We start from the raw sequence: 21148 nt of genomic DNA, 5'->3' as shown, positions 1-21148 counted from the left end.
AGAGGAAAAAACATACATTTAATATAAAGGAATAAATAAAAATGACCTCAGATTTTGTTTGGAAACAATGCAAGTCAATGGCATAATATATTTAAAGTAGAATTCTATACCCAGAAAAAATATCTTTTCAAATAAAGGTAAAATAATAACTATATTTTACATTAAAAATCAGAGAATTCATTACCAGCAGAGTTATACTATAAGAGATGTTACAGGAAGTCCCCAGGTTAAAGGAAAATGATACCAGATGAAAATCTGGATCTGTACAAAGGAATGAAGTGTGGGAAATGATGGTTATGAAGGCAAGTGCAATTAAAACTATTTTCCATCTCTTTTGGAGAAGGAAATGGCAACCTACTCCAACATTCTTGCCTGGAGAATTCTATGGACAGAGGAACCTGGCAGGCTACAGTCCATGGGGTTGCAAAGAGTCAGGCATGACTGAGCAACTATCACTCACTCCATCTCTTTAAAAATAATTGTTTAAAGCAAATACAGCAGCATTATATTTGGAGGTTTATAACAGATGTGGACATAAAATGTATGAAAGTAACAGTCCTAAGGAAGGAGAAATATGGAGGAGAGGTGTTGTAAGTTTTATGTACCATGCATGAAGTGATGTAATACTACTTGAAAGTAGACCAATAAGTCAAAGATGTAAACTGTAAACTCCAATCTAAGGACTAAGAACCTAATCAACAACAACTACAAAATTCAGTTACAGCTTATAAACCAATTAAGGAGGTTAAATGGCACCATAAAATATATAAAGTAATGCAAAAGAAGACAGACAAAGGGGTAAAGGCAATTCAGTGGAGAAAAGACAGTTTCTTCAGCAGATAGTACTGAGATGATGGGATATTCATGTGTGAAAAAAGGAACCTTGGTTCAGACTTCTTACTACTAACAAAAATTATCTCAAAAGGGATCATGAACAAATGTAAAATCTAAAACTGCAAAACTTCTAGAATAAAACACAGATGAAAAATCTTTCTGACCTTGGGTAAAGCAAGTATTTCTTAGATTGAAACCATAAATAATCCATTACAGAATTGGACATTTTCAATATTAAGAACTTCTAGAATGAAAAGAGAAGCCACAGACTAAAAGAAATCTTCGCCAATCACTTATCTGATAAAAGACTTGTATATGTAATATATGAAGAACTCTAAAGGCAATGATGAAAAAATGATCAACCATTTAAAAAATGGGCAGATGATTCAAAAGAAATGTCTTCAAAGTAAGTATGCAGGTGGCAAATAACCATATGAAAAAGCGACTTAATATTATTAGTTATTGGGGAAATGAAAATTTAAACCACAAAAAATTAAAGAACCTTATATACCTAATAGAATGGCTAAAATTAAAGAGACTGGAACTCAAATGCATTCTGTTAAATGAAAGAAGCTAGGAAAAACAGAGTAAATGCTGCATGATTCCATTTATATCAAATTCTTAAGAATTCAGACTAATCTATAGTGAGAGAAGGCAGATCACAGGTTGTCTGCAACTGGACGTGAGAGGCAAGAGAGGGTGTGAAAGATGATTACAAAGGGGCACAAGGAAACTTTGGAGAGTAGATGGTTAGCATCTTGATTGTGATGATGTTTTCCCAGATACATGCATATGTCCAAAGTTACTACATTGTATGCTTTAAATCTATGCAGTTTTTTCTGGGTCATTTATACCTCAGTAAAGCTGTAAAAATGAAAAAGTCACAAGATTAAGAATAATTGTAATAAACATGCTGTGCACGCAGTTCAGTGCTCAGAGGGGCTCTTCCAAGGGAAGTCCAGACCAGGGTGTCCGTAGGGCACATCACGCGAGGCACTCCTCACTTCTCCCAAACTTCTAGCACTAGTCCTAATCCGAGGGTCACTAGCCAGACCTTCTACTATTGTGACATTTATTTTTGGAGAAGTCTGCATCCTGTTCAGAGTCTGAGGTTTGGGGCCACTCTCAGCACCCTCGTTCTGGCAGAGCTTCCCACTGTAATTGACTTCTGTGTGTCATAGTCTGTGGTTTAGGCACAAGGCCATTTTCTTACACACACACACACACACACACACACACATCTCTGACCGGAAGTCATTCAAATGCTTCTGAACAGTTGGGAATGTGTCTGTTGTTTCCTGTCTTCCCAGAGTGTAGCCAAGGGCAGGGCTGATCTGGAGTAAATATATGTTGAATCACTAAAATTTCCAGGTAAATCTCCCCACCTCTTGTATCTATGCTGGGGCTCTTCTCACATGTGCTACCATTTTCTCTCTGGATGACTACATCAGCCTCCAAACTGGCCTCCTCTCCTCTGGCATTGTTCCCTTGAGTTACTTCTATGCTTTACAACAGAATTATCTTATTATATCACAAATCTGAGCATGCCACTCAAAGGAGTCCTTTTTTCTTAGGATAGGGTCCAGAGCCGTAGGAGGCATATAGGAGGCATTCAGTAAATGTTGGTTAAGTGAAAGACCGTGGGGCATCAGGAGCCTCAGGCCCTAAGATGGAGCTGAGATTTGTCTTTGAGTTATCATACCTCCTTTGGCAGTTTATTAAATCTTTATTTGCTTCAGCTTTTCTCTATGTATATGCCTATTTGTGAGTATAAAACAAATACAAGATATTGGATGAATGTGTTAATTCATGTCTGCTAAGAGGCAGATGCCAAGGTAGGACTAACCATGTAAGGTGTTTGTTGAGAACAGGAGCAGAGAAAGCTGGGAGTAGCCTCCCTACTATGTTGGAGGTCTGGCACTTACAGAAGGAGAGCAGGAAGGAGGGGTTGCAGACCAAGTGCAGTTCCGAGAAAGGCTTGGCCAGACCAGTGGGAAGTCCTGTAACAAAGTCGTGCATAGGGAGTGTCCTGCCTCTGACTAGAAAGGGCTGTGTTAGTACCCCCACCAGCTTCACTCACTGGGTGGGAGCAGCCTGCAGAAAGTGTGGCCTCAACACCAAGAAGGTGGTGGATCTAGAGGAGCTATTGCTTCCTGAGCAGAAGATCCAACCAGCACATTTCCAGCCACCACAAGTCAGAAACCCTTAAAGTTAGGAGACCAGGCATTAAGTCAATACGAGAAAAAAAAGTCAGCTGTCAGTTATTTAAGGACATGAGACAAGTGCTCGGGCCTGGTGCACTGGGAAGACCCAGAGGGATCGGGTGGAGAGGGAGGTGGGAGGGGGGACCGGGATGGGGAATACATGTAAATCCATGGCTAATTCATTTCAATGTATGACCAAAACCACTGCAATGATGTAAAGTAAATAGCCTCCAACTAATAAAAATAAATGGAAAAAAATTTTTTTAAAAATTTAAAAAAAAAGGACTATCTATTTAGCATGTGGGTTTCATGTCATTAACTCACCAGCCTTGCTTTTTAAGTTTCTTCTTCCTGCTACATTCCTTTTGTTCTTTTCACTTCTCATGAGCACCTTTACACAGAGGTTGGCAGGAACAGAGAAGCAAGGAGTCAGGTCATTTTTTTTTTCCTGCTGTTGAGGACCAAAGTGCTGGACCAAAAATATGACCTCCCTCATCTTTGTTTTTCTAACTTTTCATTTTTTGGAAATGCTTTTCTTTTCTTATTAATATTTAAATTATAGCATACAGCAAACTGTCTATACAGTTATTTATATCTAAAGATGATGTCAAATTAGATTTTGGTAGACAGTTTTAAAGTCCCAGATCTCCATTAACACAGATAAAATAGCAATATTTTATTATTTATTTATTTATATTTTATTATTAAATTATTATTATCTCCTATACTTCACCTTTTATTGGCATTTCCTTAAACTACTGATTTTCCTGTGGTTTTCAAATTCAAAATGAAAAGGATGTTCCCCCCAAACCAGTATCACCAGTGCTTCTTCCATACTTAGAAGAAAACAAGTTCTTAAGAGTGCTTTTATTTCTTAAAGCACTTAGGTTTCATTCAGGAAGCTACTTGAGCTAGGTCCAGACAAAGGAGTAGACCATCCAACTCCTGACATTTTCCAGGGCTGTGTATCTAGAACTTGGTGACCCAATTCTTCTCAGTTGGCCTATATTCAGTTGAGCAAGTCATCAGGCTTATGAGGCGTTTTATTTTTTTAAAAAACCAAAAACCACTCTTCTAAAGAAAATGAAGCATTAAATAAAATATGCCACTATAATCTTGTGTAATCTTAAAAGTTGGCAGGACTGGTCTATAAAAACAAGCCTGAAAGCCAAGGCAAATAGGCCTACAAAGCAGTCAAACCTGGGGGGGGATGTTGCCGAAGGAGGCCTGCCACGTGGTAAGAGCCAAACCAAACTCTTGATCTGGATTCCTTACTTAAGCACACCTAACAGTCAGGAGGAAGGTATGATCACCAAAGGACAGAATGAAGGTGTGATAGAGAGGCAGCTTTTCCATACTTTCTTTAATGGAAGGCAGTATTTTTAAAGTTAGAGATGAAAGTGAATACAGTAATTGAAAGAGAAGGATAATTTCATGTAGATGCACATAGGTGTTGCAGGTTCCTCATATATATAGAAGGCACAAATGAAGCTTACTATGTGTCCAATCTGGTCCTGGATGCCATGGATGAGAGATGGCACACAAGTTTTAAATTTAACCCTTGTGTCCTTATGAGGACTGTGTTACTATCTCCATTATACAATTAAGCAAACTAAGTCTCAGCCAGGGGAGAAAAGTAGCCTAAAACCATATAACTAGTCACCGTTGGGTTCAAGACTCAAACTCAATGTGTCTACCTCAAAACCCCAGGTTTTTCTGATATACAATACCATAATACCTCCAAAGAAAAAGAAAGGTGCACCGTAATTTTCCACTATCCACCATTTGCTTGAGAAGAGAGATAAATTTGTGAAATAACTACAGCATAGTTTTATATTTATATGAAGTATAAATATATTTGAGTATGAGACTGTAGTCTGAGGACTGCAAGAAGGAAATACTCCATTGGTAAATAGATTTCCCCTGTGCCCCCGCTTCAGCTCCAGACCTCCCTCATCCTGACCTTCACATCCCCCAAGAACCTGCAGGCCCTCAGATATGCCACTGCTCCCTGCCCTGACTTCATCAGCTGTCACCGTGCTGGTCCACCTCAGCCAAGCTCTCAGTACCCACCCTCCTTGTCTTCTCCCCATCAGGCCCTGCACTCCTATCCCTCTCTCTTGCCTGCCCGCTCTCTCCTCAGGATCTCTGCTCCCTTATAACTGCAACCGCAGTCTTCACTGAGTTCCTTCTTCTCAGGCCCTGAAGGTACTAAAATCTCTTCAAATTTACAAACGCCCTCCAAGAAACTGCCTTCCACGACTAGCACCTTTTTCATCCTTCAACCTTTCTAAATCAAGCTTCTTGGGATTAGATTACTTTATTTCCCCTGTATTCCTTAATTTATCCTGTTCGAATTTCTATCCCCTGGATCTAGCCAAGATCACTTCATAATTACCAAGTTTTAGAATCTTCTGGATTGTTAATTTTCAGTCTTTTTCTGTTAACCTACTCCTCCTGGTTAAAATATTCCTGTTTTTGTCAAACTCTTTATCACCCTTTTCTCCTCATTTCCTTCAGCGTCGTAAATACTAGATGCCCCCAGACTCTTGTCTCCGCCTCTCCTATTCTTGATTATAAGCATGCTTTCCCTAACCAGCTCATCTTTCAGAGCTGGAATTCTCATAGATATTCTGTATTCATTCAGTCCAGACCACTTTCCTGGACTCCAGCTTCTTTATACAGCCCCCACTGCATGTCCCTCAGTCTTTTCAAATTCAATGTGTCTAAAAGTAGAATTCCTTACCTTATATTCCAAACCCCTGACCGCCTCCCGTATTGCTCATCTTCATCAGCATGACACCTCTGTGAACCATCTTACCTACGTCAAAACCTGAAAACTACCCAAGATACCTCTCTCCCTCCCTCTCTCTCCTCTTGCTCTTCATCTCCTCGTAAATTTTACTCATAATGACCACGTCATCACAGATAGTCTATTTCATGTCCTTCTGTTTCAGCAGGTCTTGGTTTTGTGAGCTTGTGTCCAAACTCTTCCTTCCCCAATCCATCCCTCATGTCACTTGGGAATTACCATTATAAAGCCTATAATTTTGGAGTCCTTATCACCCACAGGCCTTCATATAGTATACAAAGTCCTCTATTATCTACCCATCTTATCTTTCTCACCCCATTGTTTTACACTCTTCCCTATAATTAGTTTACAGCATTTCCCCAAAGACTCATGCCTCCCCGCCCCTGCCCCTTTTCTTTGTACATGTTGTCCCTTCTGTCTGGAATTCCCCTCTCCCTCTTATTTTCCCAGTGAAATTATTCATTAAGAATGATCTTAAATACTACCCTCTACACAAACCTCTCCCTGATTCTTTATATGAGAACCTTTCTCTGAGCAACCATCATTTCTTACAGTCACCTCTACTGGTATGTTTGTTTCAAATGATCACAATCTTTTCCCTTTGGGGCTGTCTTCTGCTCTAGACTGTGATCTCATTCAGAGTAGAGAACTCCATTTCATCATCATCCAGCTGGATTTTCAACAGCACATGAAAATGTAATGAATTTTCTTTCACTAATATCTGTAAGATATATATAAGGTAGTGTTACTTGCACTTATTGAAATCAGTTCATTCTTTGTCATACTTATTTTTCATTGAATAGCTTTCTATTGGTGTGTGTATATATATATATATGTATATATATATATACACACACACACACACACACATATATACACCTTGCCTACTCTTCTAGATTATAAAATCTTGGAGTCTTTTACTTTTACCAATTATCTTAGGGTGGATCATGCCTCTTGTAAATCTAGATAACCAGATCAAGATATTGCAAGTAATTTTACTAGGCCTGTGATATTGTTACTGGGCTAGGAAATTCAAAGGTAAATCATGAAACCAAACATTTTTTATGATTACAAGAATTCTGAACCAAATAAGGAGAAAAAAATGTTTGATTTTAAGCTAATTAATTCACACTCCCAGTTCTTACAGGTTAGTCCACTGACTTTGCATTCAGAGCTTCTATTTGTCACTTTGAATGTCTCATAACATAATATTTCTGTCATTATCATCTGATAAATGCTTGTGTAAGTGTATTCATTGATTTTCAATTATTATAACAAAATTTAATGAAAAATTATATGATGTATGTTTTATGCTACTACACTGATTTGTTGCTGTTATAATAGTCACTAAGTCGTGTCTGACTCTTTGCAACCCTGTAGACAGTTGCATGCCAGTCTCCTCTGTCCTCCACTATCTCCCGGAGCTTGCTCAAATTCATGTCCATTGAGTCAGTGATGCTATCTAACCATCTCATCCTCTGCCACCCTCTTCTTCTTTTGCCTTCAATCTTTCCCAACATCAGAGTCTTTTCCAATGAGTCGGCACTTCGTATCAGGTGGCCAAAGGATTGGAGCTTCAGCTTCAGCATCAGTCCTTCCAATGAATATTCAGGGCTGATTTCCTTTAGGATTGACTGGTTTGATCTCCTTGCTGTCCAAGGAACTCTTAAGAGTCTTCTCCAAATATACCGTGTTCATGGATTGGAAGAATCAATATTGTCAAAATGGCTCTACTACCCAAAACAATCTATAGATTCAATGCAATCCCTATCAAGCTACCATCGGTATTCTTCACAGAACTAGAACAAATAATTTCACAATTTGTATGGAAATACAAAAAACCTCGAATAGCCAAAGTAATCTTGAGAAAGAAGAATGGAACTGGAGGAATCAACCTGCCTGACTTCAGGCTCTACTACAAAGCCACAGTCATCAAGACAATATGGTACTGGCACAAAGACAGAAATATAGGTCAGTGGAACAGAATAGAAAGCCCAGAGATAAATCCACATACCTATGGACACCTTATCTTCGACAAAGGAGGCAAGAATATACAATGGAAAAAAGACAACCTCTTTAACAAGTGGTGCTGGGAAAACTGGTCAACCACTTGTAAAAGAATGAAACTAGAATACTTTTTAACACCATACACAAAAATAAACTCAAAATGGATTAAAGATCTAAATGTAAGGCCAGAAACTATAAAACTCCTAGAGGAGAACATAGGCAAAACACTCTCTGACATAAATCACAGCAGGATCCTCTATGACCCACCTCCCAGAATATTGGAAATAAAAGCAAAAATAAACAAATGGGACCTAATGAAACTTAAAAGCTTTTGCACAACAAAGGAAACTATAAGCAAGGTGAAAAGACAGCCCTCAGATTGGGATAAAATGATAGCAAACAAAGCAACAGACAAAGAATTAATCTCAAAAATATACAAGCAACTCCTGCAGCTCAATTCCAGAAAAATAAATGACCCAATCAAAAAATGGGCCAAAGAACTAAACAGACATTTCTCCAAAGAAGACATACTGATGGCTAACAAACACATGAAAAGATGCTCAACATCACTCATTGTCAGAGAAATGCAAATCAGAACCACAACGAGGTACCATTACACACCAGTCAGGATGGCTGCTATCCAAAAGTCTACAAGCAATAAATGCTGGAGAGGGTGTGGAGAAAAGGGAACTTTCTTACACTGTCGGTGGGAATGCAAACTAGTACAGCCACTGTGGAGAACAGTGTGGAGATTCCTTAAAAAACTGGCAATAGAACTGCCATATGACCCAGCAATCCCACTCCTGGGCACACACACCAAGGAAACCAGATCTGAAAGAGACACGTGCACCCCAGTGTTCATCGCAGCACTGATTATAATAGCCAGGACATGGAAGCAACCTAGATGCCCATCAGCAGACGAACAGATAAGAAAGCTGTGGTACATATACACCATGGAATATTACTCAGCCATTAAAAATAATTCATTTGAATCAGTTCTAATGAGATGGATGAAACTGGAGCCCATTATACAGAGTGAAGTAAGCCAGAAAGATAAAGACCAATACAGTATACTAATGCATATATATGGAACTTAAAAAGATGGTAACGATAACCCTATATGCAAAACAGAAAAAGAGACACAGATGTACAAAGTCCCATAGACTTTGGGACTCTGTGGGAGAAGGCAAGGGTGGGATGTTCTGAGAGAACAGCATCGAAACATGTATATTATCTATGGTGAAACAGATCACCAGCCCAGGCTGGATGCATGATACAAGTGCTCGGGCCTGGTGCACTGAGAAGACCCAGAGGAATCGGGTGGAGAGGGAGGTGGGAGGGGGGATTGAGATGGGGAATACATGTAAATCCATGGCTGATTCATGTCAATGTATGACAAAAACCACTACAATATTGTAAAGTAATTCGCCTCCAACTAATAAAAATAAATGGAAATTAAAAAAAGAGTCTTCTCCAGCACCACAATTCAAAAGCATCAGTTCTTTAGCACTCACTCTTCTTTATGGTCCAACTCTCACATCCGAAAAACCATAGCTTTGACTAGATGGACGTTTGTCAGCAAAGTGATGTTTCTGTCGTTTAATACGCTGTCTAGGTTTGTCACAACTTTTCTTCCAAGGAGCAAGCTTCTTCTCATTTTATGGCTGCAGTCACCTGCAGTGATTTTGGAGCTTAAGAAAATAAAATCCGTCACTGCTTCCACTTTTCTCCACATATTTTCCATGAAATGATGGGACCAGATGCCTGTGACATATTCTAGAGGAAAGGATCAAGAGCTGGTGTGTTGGGGTCAAGAGTCAGGGACACCACTATTCAGTGTCCAAGTTGGAACAGGACACTCAGCAAAGGATCTAAAGGGTGGAACACATGAAGTCTGAGAAAGCGGGACAAGAAGACGCATGCTCCAGAGACAAGGAGAGCATCTGGACAACTCCAGAGCATCTTGACTGGCTCAACAGGATCAGGCTCAGCTGCTGCTTCCATAGGCTCCTGGCAAACCTGCCTTGAATCAAAGGATTAGTCCACTTTGCCTAGAGCAAATACAGTTGTTCAAAAGATGGAACTTTTAAAGGTTCTTATGGGTTTTTGCAGTTACTTCAAATATTTATCCAGATGCAAATTCCTTGGATCATTGTTTTAGAATGAACTTTATTAACTAAACTTGTTCCAGGAAAATTCTATAATCAGTTTTGTTATTAAGAAACTTCGTTTTCATTTGATGCATTCCTTTCTTCCTTCATTTATTCATTTCTGGGACTTGATCCAAACCTTATATAAAGCATTCACAGAAAGAGAGAAAACAAGTGGCGTCTTTATATAAACTATTCAAAAAGGAAATGAAGCCACCCAAATGTGACCTATGCCATCTGTGGTCTGTGATAAATAGCAAAACTACAGTTATGTTTTTTTTTAAATGTTAACTATAAAATATAAAATCCTTGTTATCAGCACCAGATGTCAGGCATGCTTATTAAAATGCCATAGTTTTATTAAATAGCAATATTTTATACTCACTGAACTAGTAAAGGTTGTTGTTTTTTTTTTTTTTTGCATTTAGGTTAAATGTCTGAAATTATGCATTGCCTACTACTTCTGTTCAAGTATCTGAATCCTATTGTACATATACCAAAATTTACATTTAGAAATAGAAAGATTTATACATCATGGGCTGAATCAAAATATTTTTCAATCCACAAAAGTAGATTTTCATTTGACTCTTATGTTTTAGATGTATTGAAATTTTCATATGGCACTAAAACAAGAATTACTTTCTGTATCTTAGGTGTAAAAGAAATGAGTGAAGATCAAATGAAAACAAAGAGTAAATATTAAATTATATTATACATTCTCTCTAGCCTTTTTAGCAGCTTTTTCTTTGGCTTTCATAGTGCAGTTATTTGTGAGGAAATCTGTTGGTTTCTATTTCTCCCCACAGTCCCACTAAGAATTACTACAGCCTTTTCCCAGCCTGAGTCAGGGGAGGAATAACTTTGACATTTCGGTAGGAATCACTATAAAGAATTTTTACAGAAATCAAAAGTTTTGGAAACTTCTCTACAAGGCCATGTTTTGAATATTTTGAAATCAAAATTAAAGTCAATAATGAAAATTTAGTATGGTAATTAAAGAACATTAAATTTTCATCTTATTTCTTCATGAACTGATACTGTCATTGAAACTTTTAGGTCTCCTTGAAATAGCTCTGAAATCGCAGATTATAATACTTTAAAATATTTGTTCTTCTTTTTCATTTTTACATATAGTTTGTGCATGAACTTTTAAGACGCTAACATGAGGGAGATTAGAAAAAGGTTTTTTGTTTTTTTTTTTGAGATATAAAAGCACCTATATCACAGTCAGTGAGTCTTAAGTTATTTGGGCCAAAGTCAGTGTATAATATATCCCTTATACTTGTCTAAAGAAAGCAGCTTTCCAGTGGTAATCTGGTGATTAGCTTTATCAGCTCATTTCTACTTAGACATTATTCTGTAATGTTTAAATCAGGGTCACTGCAAAATATGGTTTACTGAGTTTGAAACCAGCAGGTGTATTCTGGACAAAGTAAAGAACAAATAGTAAAATGGCTTACATGTTTTCGTAAGAGTTTATTTACTTTAGGATTTTATCTCCTGCTTTTAGTTTTAAAGGCTTACTACAAGGGCACTAGGAACAAATGGGCCTTTTGTATTTCAGGAACAGCAGGTGATGAAACAGCTTTTTGGTTTCACTTGGACAATAATAGTCAATGTATTTATTGACTTTGATCATCACAAGTCCCAAGGGCCATTGCTTCCCAATAAAAATTATCTGCATGTTTTTATGGTTGTCTAGAGTTGTTCTTGGAGAAGGAAATGGCAACCCACTCCAGTATTCTTGCCTGGAGAATCCCAGGGATGGAGGAGCCTGGTGGGCTGCCATCTATGGGGTCGCACAGAGTCGGACACGACTGAAGCAACTTAGCAGCAGCAGCAGAGTTGTTCTATTCATTTAATCTGCATATTTTTCTATGTGACAAGGGATGCATATCTGCATTTCATCCAGATTTCATACATTTGTTCCAAAAACAATTGTCTACTAAATAACATGTTCATAAAACCCATTCCTAAAATTGTGTTATTCTTAGACTGTCTGTGTGAACGTGGCTTTGTAATTACTATGGCTTCACCAGTATTAAAGCTTAACACCTTCTAGGGATCTCACCAGATGAGGCAAGTGACTCAAACATACTTCAAAGAACTTTACTAGGATTTATCCATGAAATAATTGTAACTATTCCCAGTAAGTTCAGTCACTCAGTCATGTCCAACTCTAAGCGACCCCATGGACTGCAGCACACCAGCTTCCCTGTCCCATCACCAACTCCCAGAGCTTGCTTAAACTCATGTCCATCAAGTTGGTGATGCCATCCAGTCATCTCATCCTCTGTCGTCCCCTTCTCCTCCTGCCCCCAATCCCCCCCAGCATCAGGGTCTTTTCCAATGAATCAATTCTTCGCATGAGGTGGCCAAAGTACTGGAGTTTCAGCTTCAGCATCAGTCCTTCCAATGAACGCCCAGGACTGATCTCCTTTAGGATGGACTGGTTGGATCTCCTTGCAGTCCAAGGGACTCTCAAGAGTCTTCTCCAACACCACAGTTCAAAAGCATCAATTCTTTGGTGCTCAGCTTTCTTCACAGTCCAACTCTCACATCCATACATAAACACTGGAAAAACCATAGCCTTGACCAGATGGACTTTGTTGGCAAAGTAATGTCTTTGCTTTTTAATATGCTATCTAGGTTTGTCATAAGTTTCCTGCCAAGGAGTAAGCGTCTTTTAATTTCATGGCTGCAATCACCATCAGCAGTGATTTTGGAGCCCAAAAAATAAAGTTTGACACTGTTTCCACTGTCTCCCCATCTATTTCCCATGAGGTGATGGGACCAGATGCCATGATTTTAGTTTTCTGAATGTTAAGCTTTAAGCCAACTTTTTTACTCTCCTCTTTCACTTTCATCAAGAGGTTTTTTAGTTCCTCTTCACTTTCTGCCGTAAGGGTGGTGTCATCTGCATAGAAGTGGGAGTTTAAACATAGCAAGTAGAAACAGACTATGTGCATCTAGAGATTTCTTTGTGTGTTTTTAATTGTGGAAAAATACATAAAACATAAACTTTATTATCTTAACCACTGAAGTGTACACTTTAGTGGCATAAGTACATTCACATTGTTGTGCAATCCTCCATCCCCAAGACTCTTTTCATCTTAAAACTATACCCACTAAACAGCAGCTCCCCATTCCTTCCTCCTCCCATCCCCGTCACCTAATGAGTTTTAATGAAAATTATTATGGGAAAATATTGTTGAATATCCATAAAGAAATGTATTCACCATCACATTTATAAATTTTTTAGAGCTGACATAGCTCTAAAATACATATATATATGTATATTGAATATTTGTTTCATTATCTTTCCTGGGAAAGGAGTGTCCATAGCTATACTTCTGCATCTAATTTGTCATGTACTATTGAAATGGTTAACATGCATTAGGGATTCATTTTCGAACATCTCCAATGTCTTTAAAATTTAGTAATATTTTTCATTTTTTAATTTTTCAAAAACACTAATTTTTGTTACTTTAATTTTAGACATTTAATTTCTACTTTTTTCTCATCATGACAACATTAGTATTTTTAATATTAATTAAAATTAATTAATTTCGCTTCCCAGATGGCACCAGTGATAAAGGACCCACTTGCCAATGCAGGAGACATGAGAGATACAGATTCGGTCCCTGGGTCAGGGAGATCCCCTGGAGAAGGGCATGGCAACTCACTCCAGTACCCTTGCCTGGAGAATCTCATGGACAGAGGAGCCTGACAGGCTACAGTCCATAGGATCCGAAGAGTTGGACACGACTAAAGTGACCTAGCAAGCACACAAGCACATATATTTACCAGATTCAAGCTCTGCATCTTTTAATGCATCATTCTGCATTTAGAACTAAATGATACTTGACTACACATTTGTCGAGCACTTCTGTTTATCTGGAAATCCCTATTGCATTTATCTATTTTGGAATCAAGTAATCTGACTTTTAGTTTCTTCTGTCAATTATTATTATTATTGTCATTATTAATGTGTGAGTAGCTCTGCTAGCACTCAATCTCAAGGACTGGATGAGAAAGTCTACTTACTGTATTTTGTTTACTTTTTAAGCCTTCAAGCTGACATTTCTCTGCAGGAATTACTCTTAGCTCATAACTGAGAATTTGTAAACAGTTGATCTTGAAGAATCCTGCTGGGTTATTTCTATGTTGAATGGTTATTAAAACATTATTATGATATTTTAAATAATTATTAATGCTTTCTTATGTTCATGTAACAAAACTTATCTTACTTTCTAATTTTATTTTACTTGCTATTCCAAGTCAAATAGTCATTAGATATATTTGCTTCCAAATCAAGTGAGACCCACTTAAATATGATGCACTATTCTCATCGATTGAGTTCTCTTTAGAGCAGGAAGTAGTCACCTACTTGATATTATTTGAGAAATGTGGAGAGAGCTTTCTCCTCCTCTGTCTCACACTATCTCAAGTTTTATCATTAGAGATTCAGTACTTGATGTTTGTCATCAGATGGTGCCCTTTAAAATGTGAATATCCTTGGAAAAATTGACTCTTCTCATTGTCAGTCATCAATCTTCTTGTGAATTTGCTCTTACCCAGTGTAAGTATGACCAGAGACATAAAATAAGATGAGAGAGAATAAGAATGGGGTGGGACGAACTGTGACATTGAAGAAAAAGCTCTAACTGCATCAGCATTTTGCCTCTTTCATCCTTGACTCTCATAGAGTATTATTCAAATTATCATTATGCTTTGAAAGAGTTAATAAAATGTAAGTCTTTGTTTTTGAGAAGTTCCTTCAAAATAATCAATAAATATTTACTGTATGTTTCTTCTATGCCACACTTGTTGCTCAGCACATCACACAAATTATTTTACTTACTCCTCAAAGCAACCCCATTTGCCTGATGAGAGAATGAGACTCAGAGAAATTGCATAACTTTCTGAAGGTCATGCAGCTAGTTGTAAGATCTTAACCTCTAAACTCTATTTATTCTTGGGGTATTGGGTAACAATTGGATAGTTCCAAGTAGAAAAGTGACATGATCAAATTGTATTTTAGAAACATCACACTAGATGCTGAATATATTGGAGGAAGATAAGACTAGAGTCAGGCTAGAAGTTAGAAAGCTATTGCAATTATCTAAGCATGACCTGAATGTTGCCCAGGAGTGAAAGTAGAAATGAAAATAGGTAGATGGATTCAAGCAAGATTTGAGAGTAGGCATCAACAGAATTTAACAAGAAGGACAGGAAAGAGTCAAAGATGATCCTTGGGTTTCCCATTTGGGCAACCAGGTAGACTGATTGTTTTCATCAGTTGGAGCTGTTACGACAAATATACCATAGACTTGGTGGCTTAAACAACAGATATTTATTTCTCATAGTTCTGGAGTCTTCAAGTCCAAGATCAGGGTATTGACAGATTTGGTATCTGGTGAAAACTCATTTCCTGCTTTGCAAATGACCATTTTCATCACTGAGTCCTCACATGATACAGAACTCTGAGCTCTTCATCCATTTACAAGGGCACCAACTCCATTGTGGGGGACCCAACCACATGACCTCATCCAAACCAAATTACTTCCCGGAGCTCCACCTCCAAATGCCATCACACTGGGGATTAGGCTTCAACAACTGAATCTGGGGAGGGATACGTACGTTCAGTTCATGATGCCTTCCACTAAGATGGGAACACAGAAAAAGAATTGGTTTGGGCGTTGGGTATGTATGTGAGGGGGTGGATAATGTTGAGCTTCGAACACACGGTTTGTGGTGTCTGAAATCTCCAAATGCAGATGTCCAGTAAACAGTTTCCTGTATTGGCCTGAAGCTCAAATTAAGAGATGCGGGCTAGAGATATAAATCTGGAGGTTATCAGAGTATGGATGGAAAGTAGATGAGATCACCCTGGAAAAAGTGCAAAGTAAGAAGAGAAGCCAGCCCTGCAACATGTCTGAAAAACAAAATAAAACAAAAGTAAATTAAATCAATATGCAAGAAGGGAATCCACCTAGAATATGAGAAGGACAGATTAGAGATGTACAAGCAGGGACTGTGGGAGCACAGGACCCCAGAAGGATCAAGTTTCTGATGGGAGGAGTGCCCAGCTGCCAGAGTTGCTGTAGTGTTGCTGGTTAGCACTGAGGAGGTTATTGGTGACATGAGGGCAGCAGAGTACAGGACCAAAACTAGATGCCAGTCTTCTAGTTGCTAAATGGATGCAGAGTATAGTGTAAATCTTGACATAAGCCTGAGAAAAGTACATACATCTGAGAAAAAAGATTCAGGCATCTTCCTTGTCATTGAGTATTGCTTTTATTATTCCAGATTCTTTGTGCACACTAACATCATGCAATTGCATTACCCTAATTGGCATTTTACTTTCATTTCTGAAGGTCATTCAGTTCTAATTTTACAGTCTGATTTTTTTCAAACTCGATGATATTCTTAATGACGGCAGCATAAATTTGAGATATTAAGAGAGTCTTGATTTTTTTTTTTTTAACACAGGTGCTCTCTGACAGACGAAGCAAAGAGAGAGCAGGTAAGTCTCTTTGAGGAAATCTGTTTTACTCTTTGTGAAAGTTGTTTAAAGAGCCTTGCCTAGTTGCTATAAATTTAAGCATACCACATGTCTTGCAGAGTAATTGATAGTCACAGTATGATGTTAAATCTGAGTGTATTCTACATCTTGAATACTGGATCAGTTCACTTAGTTTTTCCCTTGTCTTCATGCAGGCATATAGTGGGTTTAGTTCATACACGCAGAAATTACTTCACATAACTAGATCTGTTTTGGTAGTCACTTTGCTATATATACAAATATATATATAACAAAATAATCATTATACATCTGAAGCTATTAATACTATACGATTATATGTGAAAAAAATTAAGGCAATTTAAAAAAGAAATTCCTTTGCATAATCAGACTTTGTCTTGAAATGTATACTATAGAAAAAATAGTAAGAAAATAACAGCTGTACCAAAACAACTGCTAAATTCTCTTGACAATAAAAAAAAGTAGCAATTTTTATTGTTTTATCTGCTATATTTGGAAATTTTATACATAAATCAAAATATTTTGCATCTTAATTTATTGAATTTCTTATTTCAATAACTACATAAAATAAGAATAACTCCCTGGAATCATCACTTCTTACCATCTGTTTAGCAACTGTTGTTTTATTTGAACAGTTCTTTATTTGACCAGTCATTGTGGACACATCATTCTGAATCTTCTCATTTGTCCTTACTTCATATGGTCATTTAAATGTTTACACTTGAAAGGAAACCACTTCAAAAACTTCGTGTAATTCCATTATCCACATTCTTCACATATTGAAGATAATATGTTTCTGGAAAAGTTCAATGAAAAAATTAAAACTTCTTTTCTCTGTCTGAGTTAATATCTTTAGGGCCTTTTTTGAAATGAACTTGTCAAATAATGCCACTAAAAATAATACTGTAATGCTGCCCTGTTTTTTGGTAACCATCATTGTTTTTGTTTTCAATGGCCTCTTTTTCTTTAATCTGTTGGAGAAAACTTTTAGTTCCTACTCAAAAACCCAAGATCTCAGCTTCAGTTCAAATTAGCATCAGCTTTGCAAAGGTCTCTAGATATAGTCATCTACTGCTCTATCTCTTGGGGAGACTTGCAAGGGGACGTTCACACTGGACCACCAAGCAAAGTGACTGGCTGGAAATGCATCACAAAATTATCCTTGACAATGTGCTGGCCCCACCAACTGTACCGAGAATCACCAAACAGAGTTACTCCTGACATTCTGTGAAGTGCTTGTAGCATCAAGCATGCACAATTCTGTCCATATCCATTTTTATATTTGGAGAAGGACATGGCAACCCACTCCAGTATTCCTGCCTGGAGAATCCCATAGACAGAGGAGCTGGCGGGCTACAGTTTGTGGAATCGCAAAGAGTCAGACACGACTGAAGTGACTTAGCATGCATGCATGCATTTTTATATTTGAGACCTTAATGGTACATAACCCTCAACCACCTGACACCTGAGTGGGATATAAGTGACACCTGTTTTTAAAATCTTATGAATGTGTCCCAAACTGTAAACTATGCCCTAAGTAGAACCCTCTGTGCTTCATCACTTTCTGTTGAAATTCCAACTCAAGCTCAAGGGGTCGATCTTGGATTTACGTCAGCAAAGACTGTGTTTCACTCCAGAAATCACCAAATGGGGATTTACACAAATAAGCAGCGTGCTAAGATTTTAATTAAAATGTGATAGATTTATTTTCTTTTTATCATAAGCAAACCCAACTTGTTATAGTTAAAGGATATTTTCCATCATACAAAATTACTGTCAAGAGAGTAAATAAGAAACAACTGCCACTAACTTCTAGTCAGAATAGACAAATACTTTTCTAACAAATCTCCAATGAGGAATTTCAGCTTTGATGGCTCTGATCTGGTATAAAAGTACCAGCTTATCCTCAAGTATCCAGGTATCATGCAGTGGGGTTTCAGTCTACCAGAGACTCCTCAGTTTTTAGCTGCTTATCTACTCTGCCAGCTAGTGTTTCATCTTGACATTTAAAAAAAAAAGCATTGGCATTGGCAAGCAGGCCAGCAGAACCTAGAAAAGAGTCAAATCAGTTTTCACATAAATATTTATACAAAGTGCTCTGGGAATAGGAAGTATTGGTGAAGGGTGTCTGAGGACAATTTTTCTGCACACATAAATCAGAGGAGAATTTTTGAAGCCTAATTCAGATTTCCATGAAAATGTGAAACTGTCCATAAGTTTGGGCTTTTCTATTACAGCTGCCGTCTTTTTTTAAATCTCATTTTTCAAATTAAATTATTTTAACAATTTAAATTTTTAGTGGTCATTCTTTCCTGCTGTTTGTAAAATGTGAAGTCAGCTCCCCTCGTTTTTGGCTTCCCATCATTGCTCCTTGACTGGAGGTTTCAAGAGCTTCTATCTGTATTCTTTACCAAAGATGCAATATGGAGGTCAGACAGAATAGACTATTCAGTATATAGGGACATAGATATAACATGATATAGAAGGACATGCCATGACTCAACCTCACTGTTTGTCCTTGTAAGGTGATTCCTTATGATTCTTTCTTGTGTGTTAAAATGGTATGATCTACATTTTCCTTTGGTCTCAGTCACTGGAGAGGGGTAAATGGGGAACCCAGTGTAATAGAAGCTGAGGCACAAGGAGGTGGTGGTCTAAAGGCCAGTCAGTTTTGTTACATTCACTAATAAATTAAGAGATAGTGTCACTAAGTAACTACACTCTTTTTAAAGGAGTTAAAACTGTCCAACAGGACAGAATATTTTAGCCTAGTAATAGAAGAAATGTTTGCTATGATAACAATGGAGTAAATTCTGAATTTGTGCCTGTCATACTGTGACCTTTGTGAGACAAAAAGTCAAAATGGAAATGAATGGTACATACCATGGTATGACTTCCCTAATGACTTTTCATTTTGAAGTTAATATAAATGTTTCAATGCTAACCCATATAGTTATGGTTGACTTAATCTGTCCTTAAATTCAGTTTTCTCATGGGACGTGTTTTTTCTTTCTTCAAATTTGTAAGTAGGAGACCAAATTCCAGTGTTGCTCACTATCAACAATTTTGAATCTTGCACTGGCACACTGGTTTTCTCATACAACATATATTTTTGCTTCCAGATTGTAAAAAAGAAAAGAAATTCCCTTCCATTTAGAAAATGATTTGAAAACCTAAGGAAAATAAGGTCACATCTGAAGAAATTGCTTACATTTTTTTCTCCGTAATTTCGTTAGTGTAGCAGGGACAGCTCCTCTAAGCACAGTCTCAGAGGGATTTTCATGGCCCTAAGTATTCCTCCTTCTTGAAAGCACTTAATTACTTTCTGCCCCCTCAGCTTCATGTGTTATGGCATTTTGTTAGACCCATTATCAAGCGTATGAAGACTCTGTCTCAAGAAGAATTTTCCCAGGTTTTAGAGATGCAGAATATGCAGGTAGTCAAAAGTGCAGCCAAATCCAATGACTGAACAGAAGCATATGCTACGGAATGTTCACGTTCTTCCATTTCACTGGAATTTAACTGTAGTGACAAATGCCCAAGAGCGAGAAATCCCCAGTGCCCCTCACCAATCTCAACTGAAAATTAGCTTCATTTTAATTCAGAGTGATGAACATCTACTATGTCCCTAGCACTGTGCAAGGTCTTAGCAACACAAGGACAAATGAGATAAAATTATCCCTCCTTCAAGAAACTTACCCAACTTGAATCCCCTTCTCATAAGATTACTTTAGCGAAACCAGAGCTTGTCAGTAAATGTGTGACTAGTGAAAGTTACGATCATTTAGTATTTTTTCAAATTGTGATTTCCTATGGCTACATAAAGAGAAGCCATTACCATTTGTGGCAATATGCCCACATGAGGCAAAAGGAAAGCATCCAGCGTCTGCTGAGAGGAAATTTGGTTTTATTTTATATTAATTTGTATGAATCTCTATCATGAAATGCAAGTGCCACATAAAGCTTAAGAGCTATGTAAATGTAGTTCGCATTCTTTCCCTCCATATTTGAGTTGTGCCAGCTTATTCTGGATGCTTAGTTATAGCCCTTGTAAGCTGCCAACTTAAATACAGAGGGAAAGGAGAGTAGTTTTTATCCACCATTCCTACCTCTTGCAGCTGGTGTTCAAAGTCTTCTCCAGGGCAGCTTCCTAAGTATCTGAAAGAGTCCCATATAGCAGGAAGTCAGGGAAACCATCAAACCAGCAAAGATGAAATTTGTTTTACCTGAAAAATTCAGGTGACTTTTGTGTTCCTATTCCCTCCACTTGAAATGTTTGTCCCCCAGTACTTAGCATGGCTGTCTTCTCCTCGTCATCCAGCTTACATCCGCTGCTTTTAAAACTCTTCCTTGACCACTCTATCTGAAGAGGTTGGCTCCCCCAACCCCAGTTTTAATCTCTGTAGTCTCTTTGTTTCCCTCATAGCACTTGTCAGAATTTAATTTCTTCCTTCCATCCTTCCTTCCTTTCTTTCTTTCCATTAGACTAGGTGGCCTATGTCTTATTAATTGTTTTAGCCCTTGTGCTCAGCTGACTGCTGCTATATAACAGGTGCTCAAAAACATTTGATGAGTAGAAGTATCCCTGAACAAT

General features: G+C 37.8%; 1 protein-coding gene across 1 annotated transcript in view; it reads left to right on the top strand.

The window, feature by feature from the left end:
* Positions 1–21148, top strand: part of STARD13 (StAR related lipid transfer domain containing 13) — a 495175-nt gene that overhangs the window by 172332 nt on the left and 301695 nt on the right. Inside the window, exon 4 of the mRNA XM_070471789.1 lies at positions 16503–16536. Within this exon, the coding sequence (XP_070327890.1) occupies positions 16503–16536 (34 nt within the window). The remainder of the gene's footprint in view (positions 1–16502; positions 16537–21148) is intronic.

Source organism: Odocoileus virginianus, chromosome 8 (assembly GCF_023699985.2).
Source record: "Odocoileus virginianus isolate 20LAN1187 ecotype Illinois chromosome 8, Ovbor_1.2, whole genome shotgun sequence".
NCBI lineage: Eukaryota > Metazoa > Chordata > Mammalia > Artiodactyla > Cervidae > Odocoileus > Odocoileus virginianus.
This window is presented reverse-complemented; position numbering and strand designations above follow the sequence as displayed.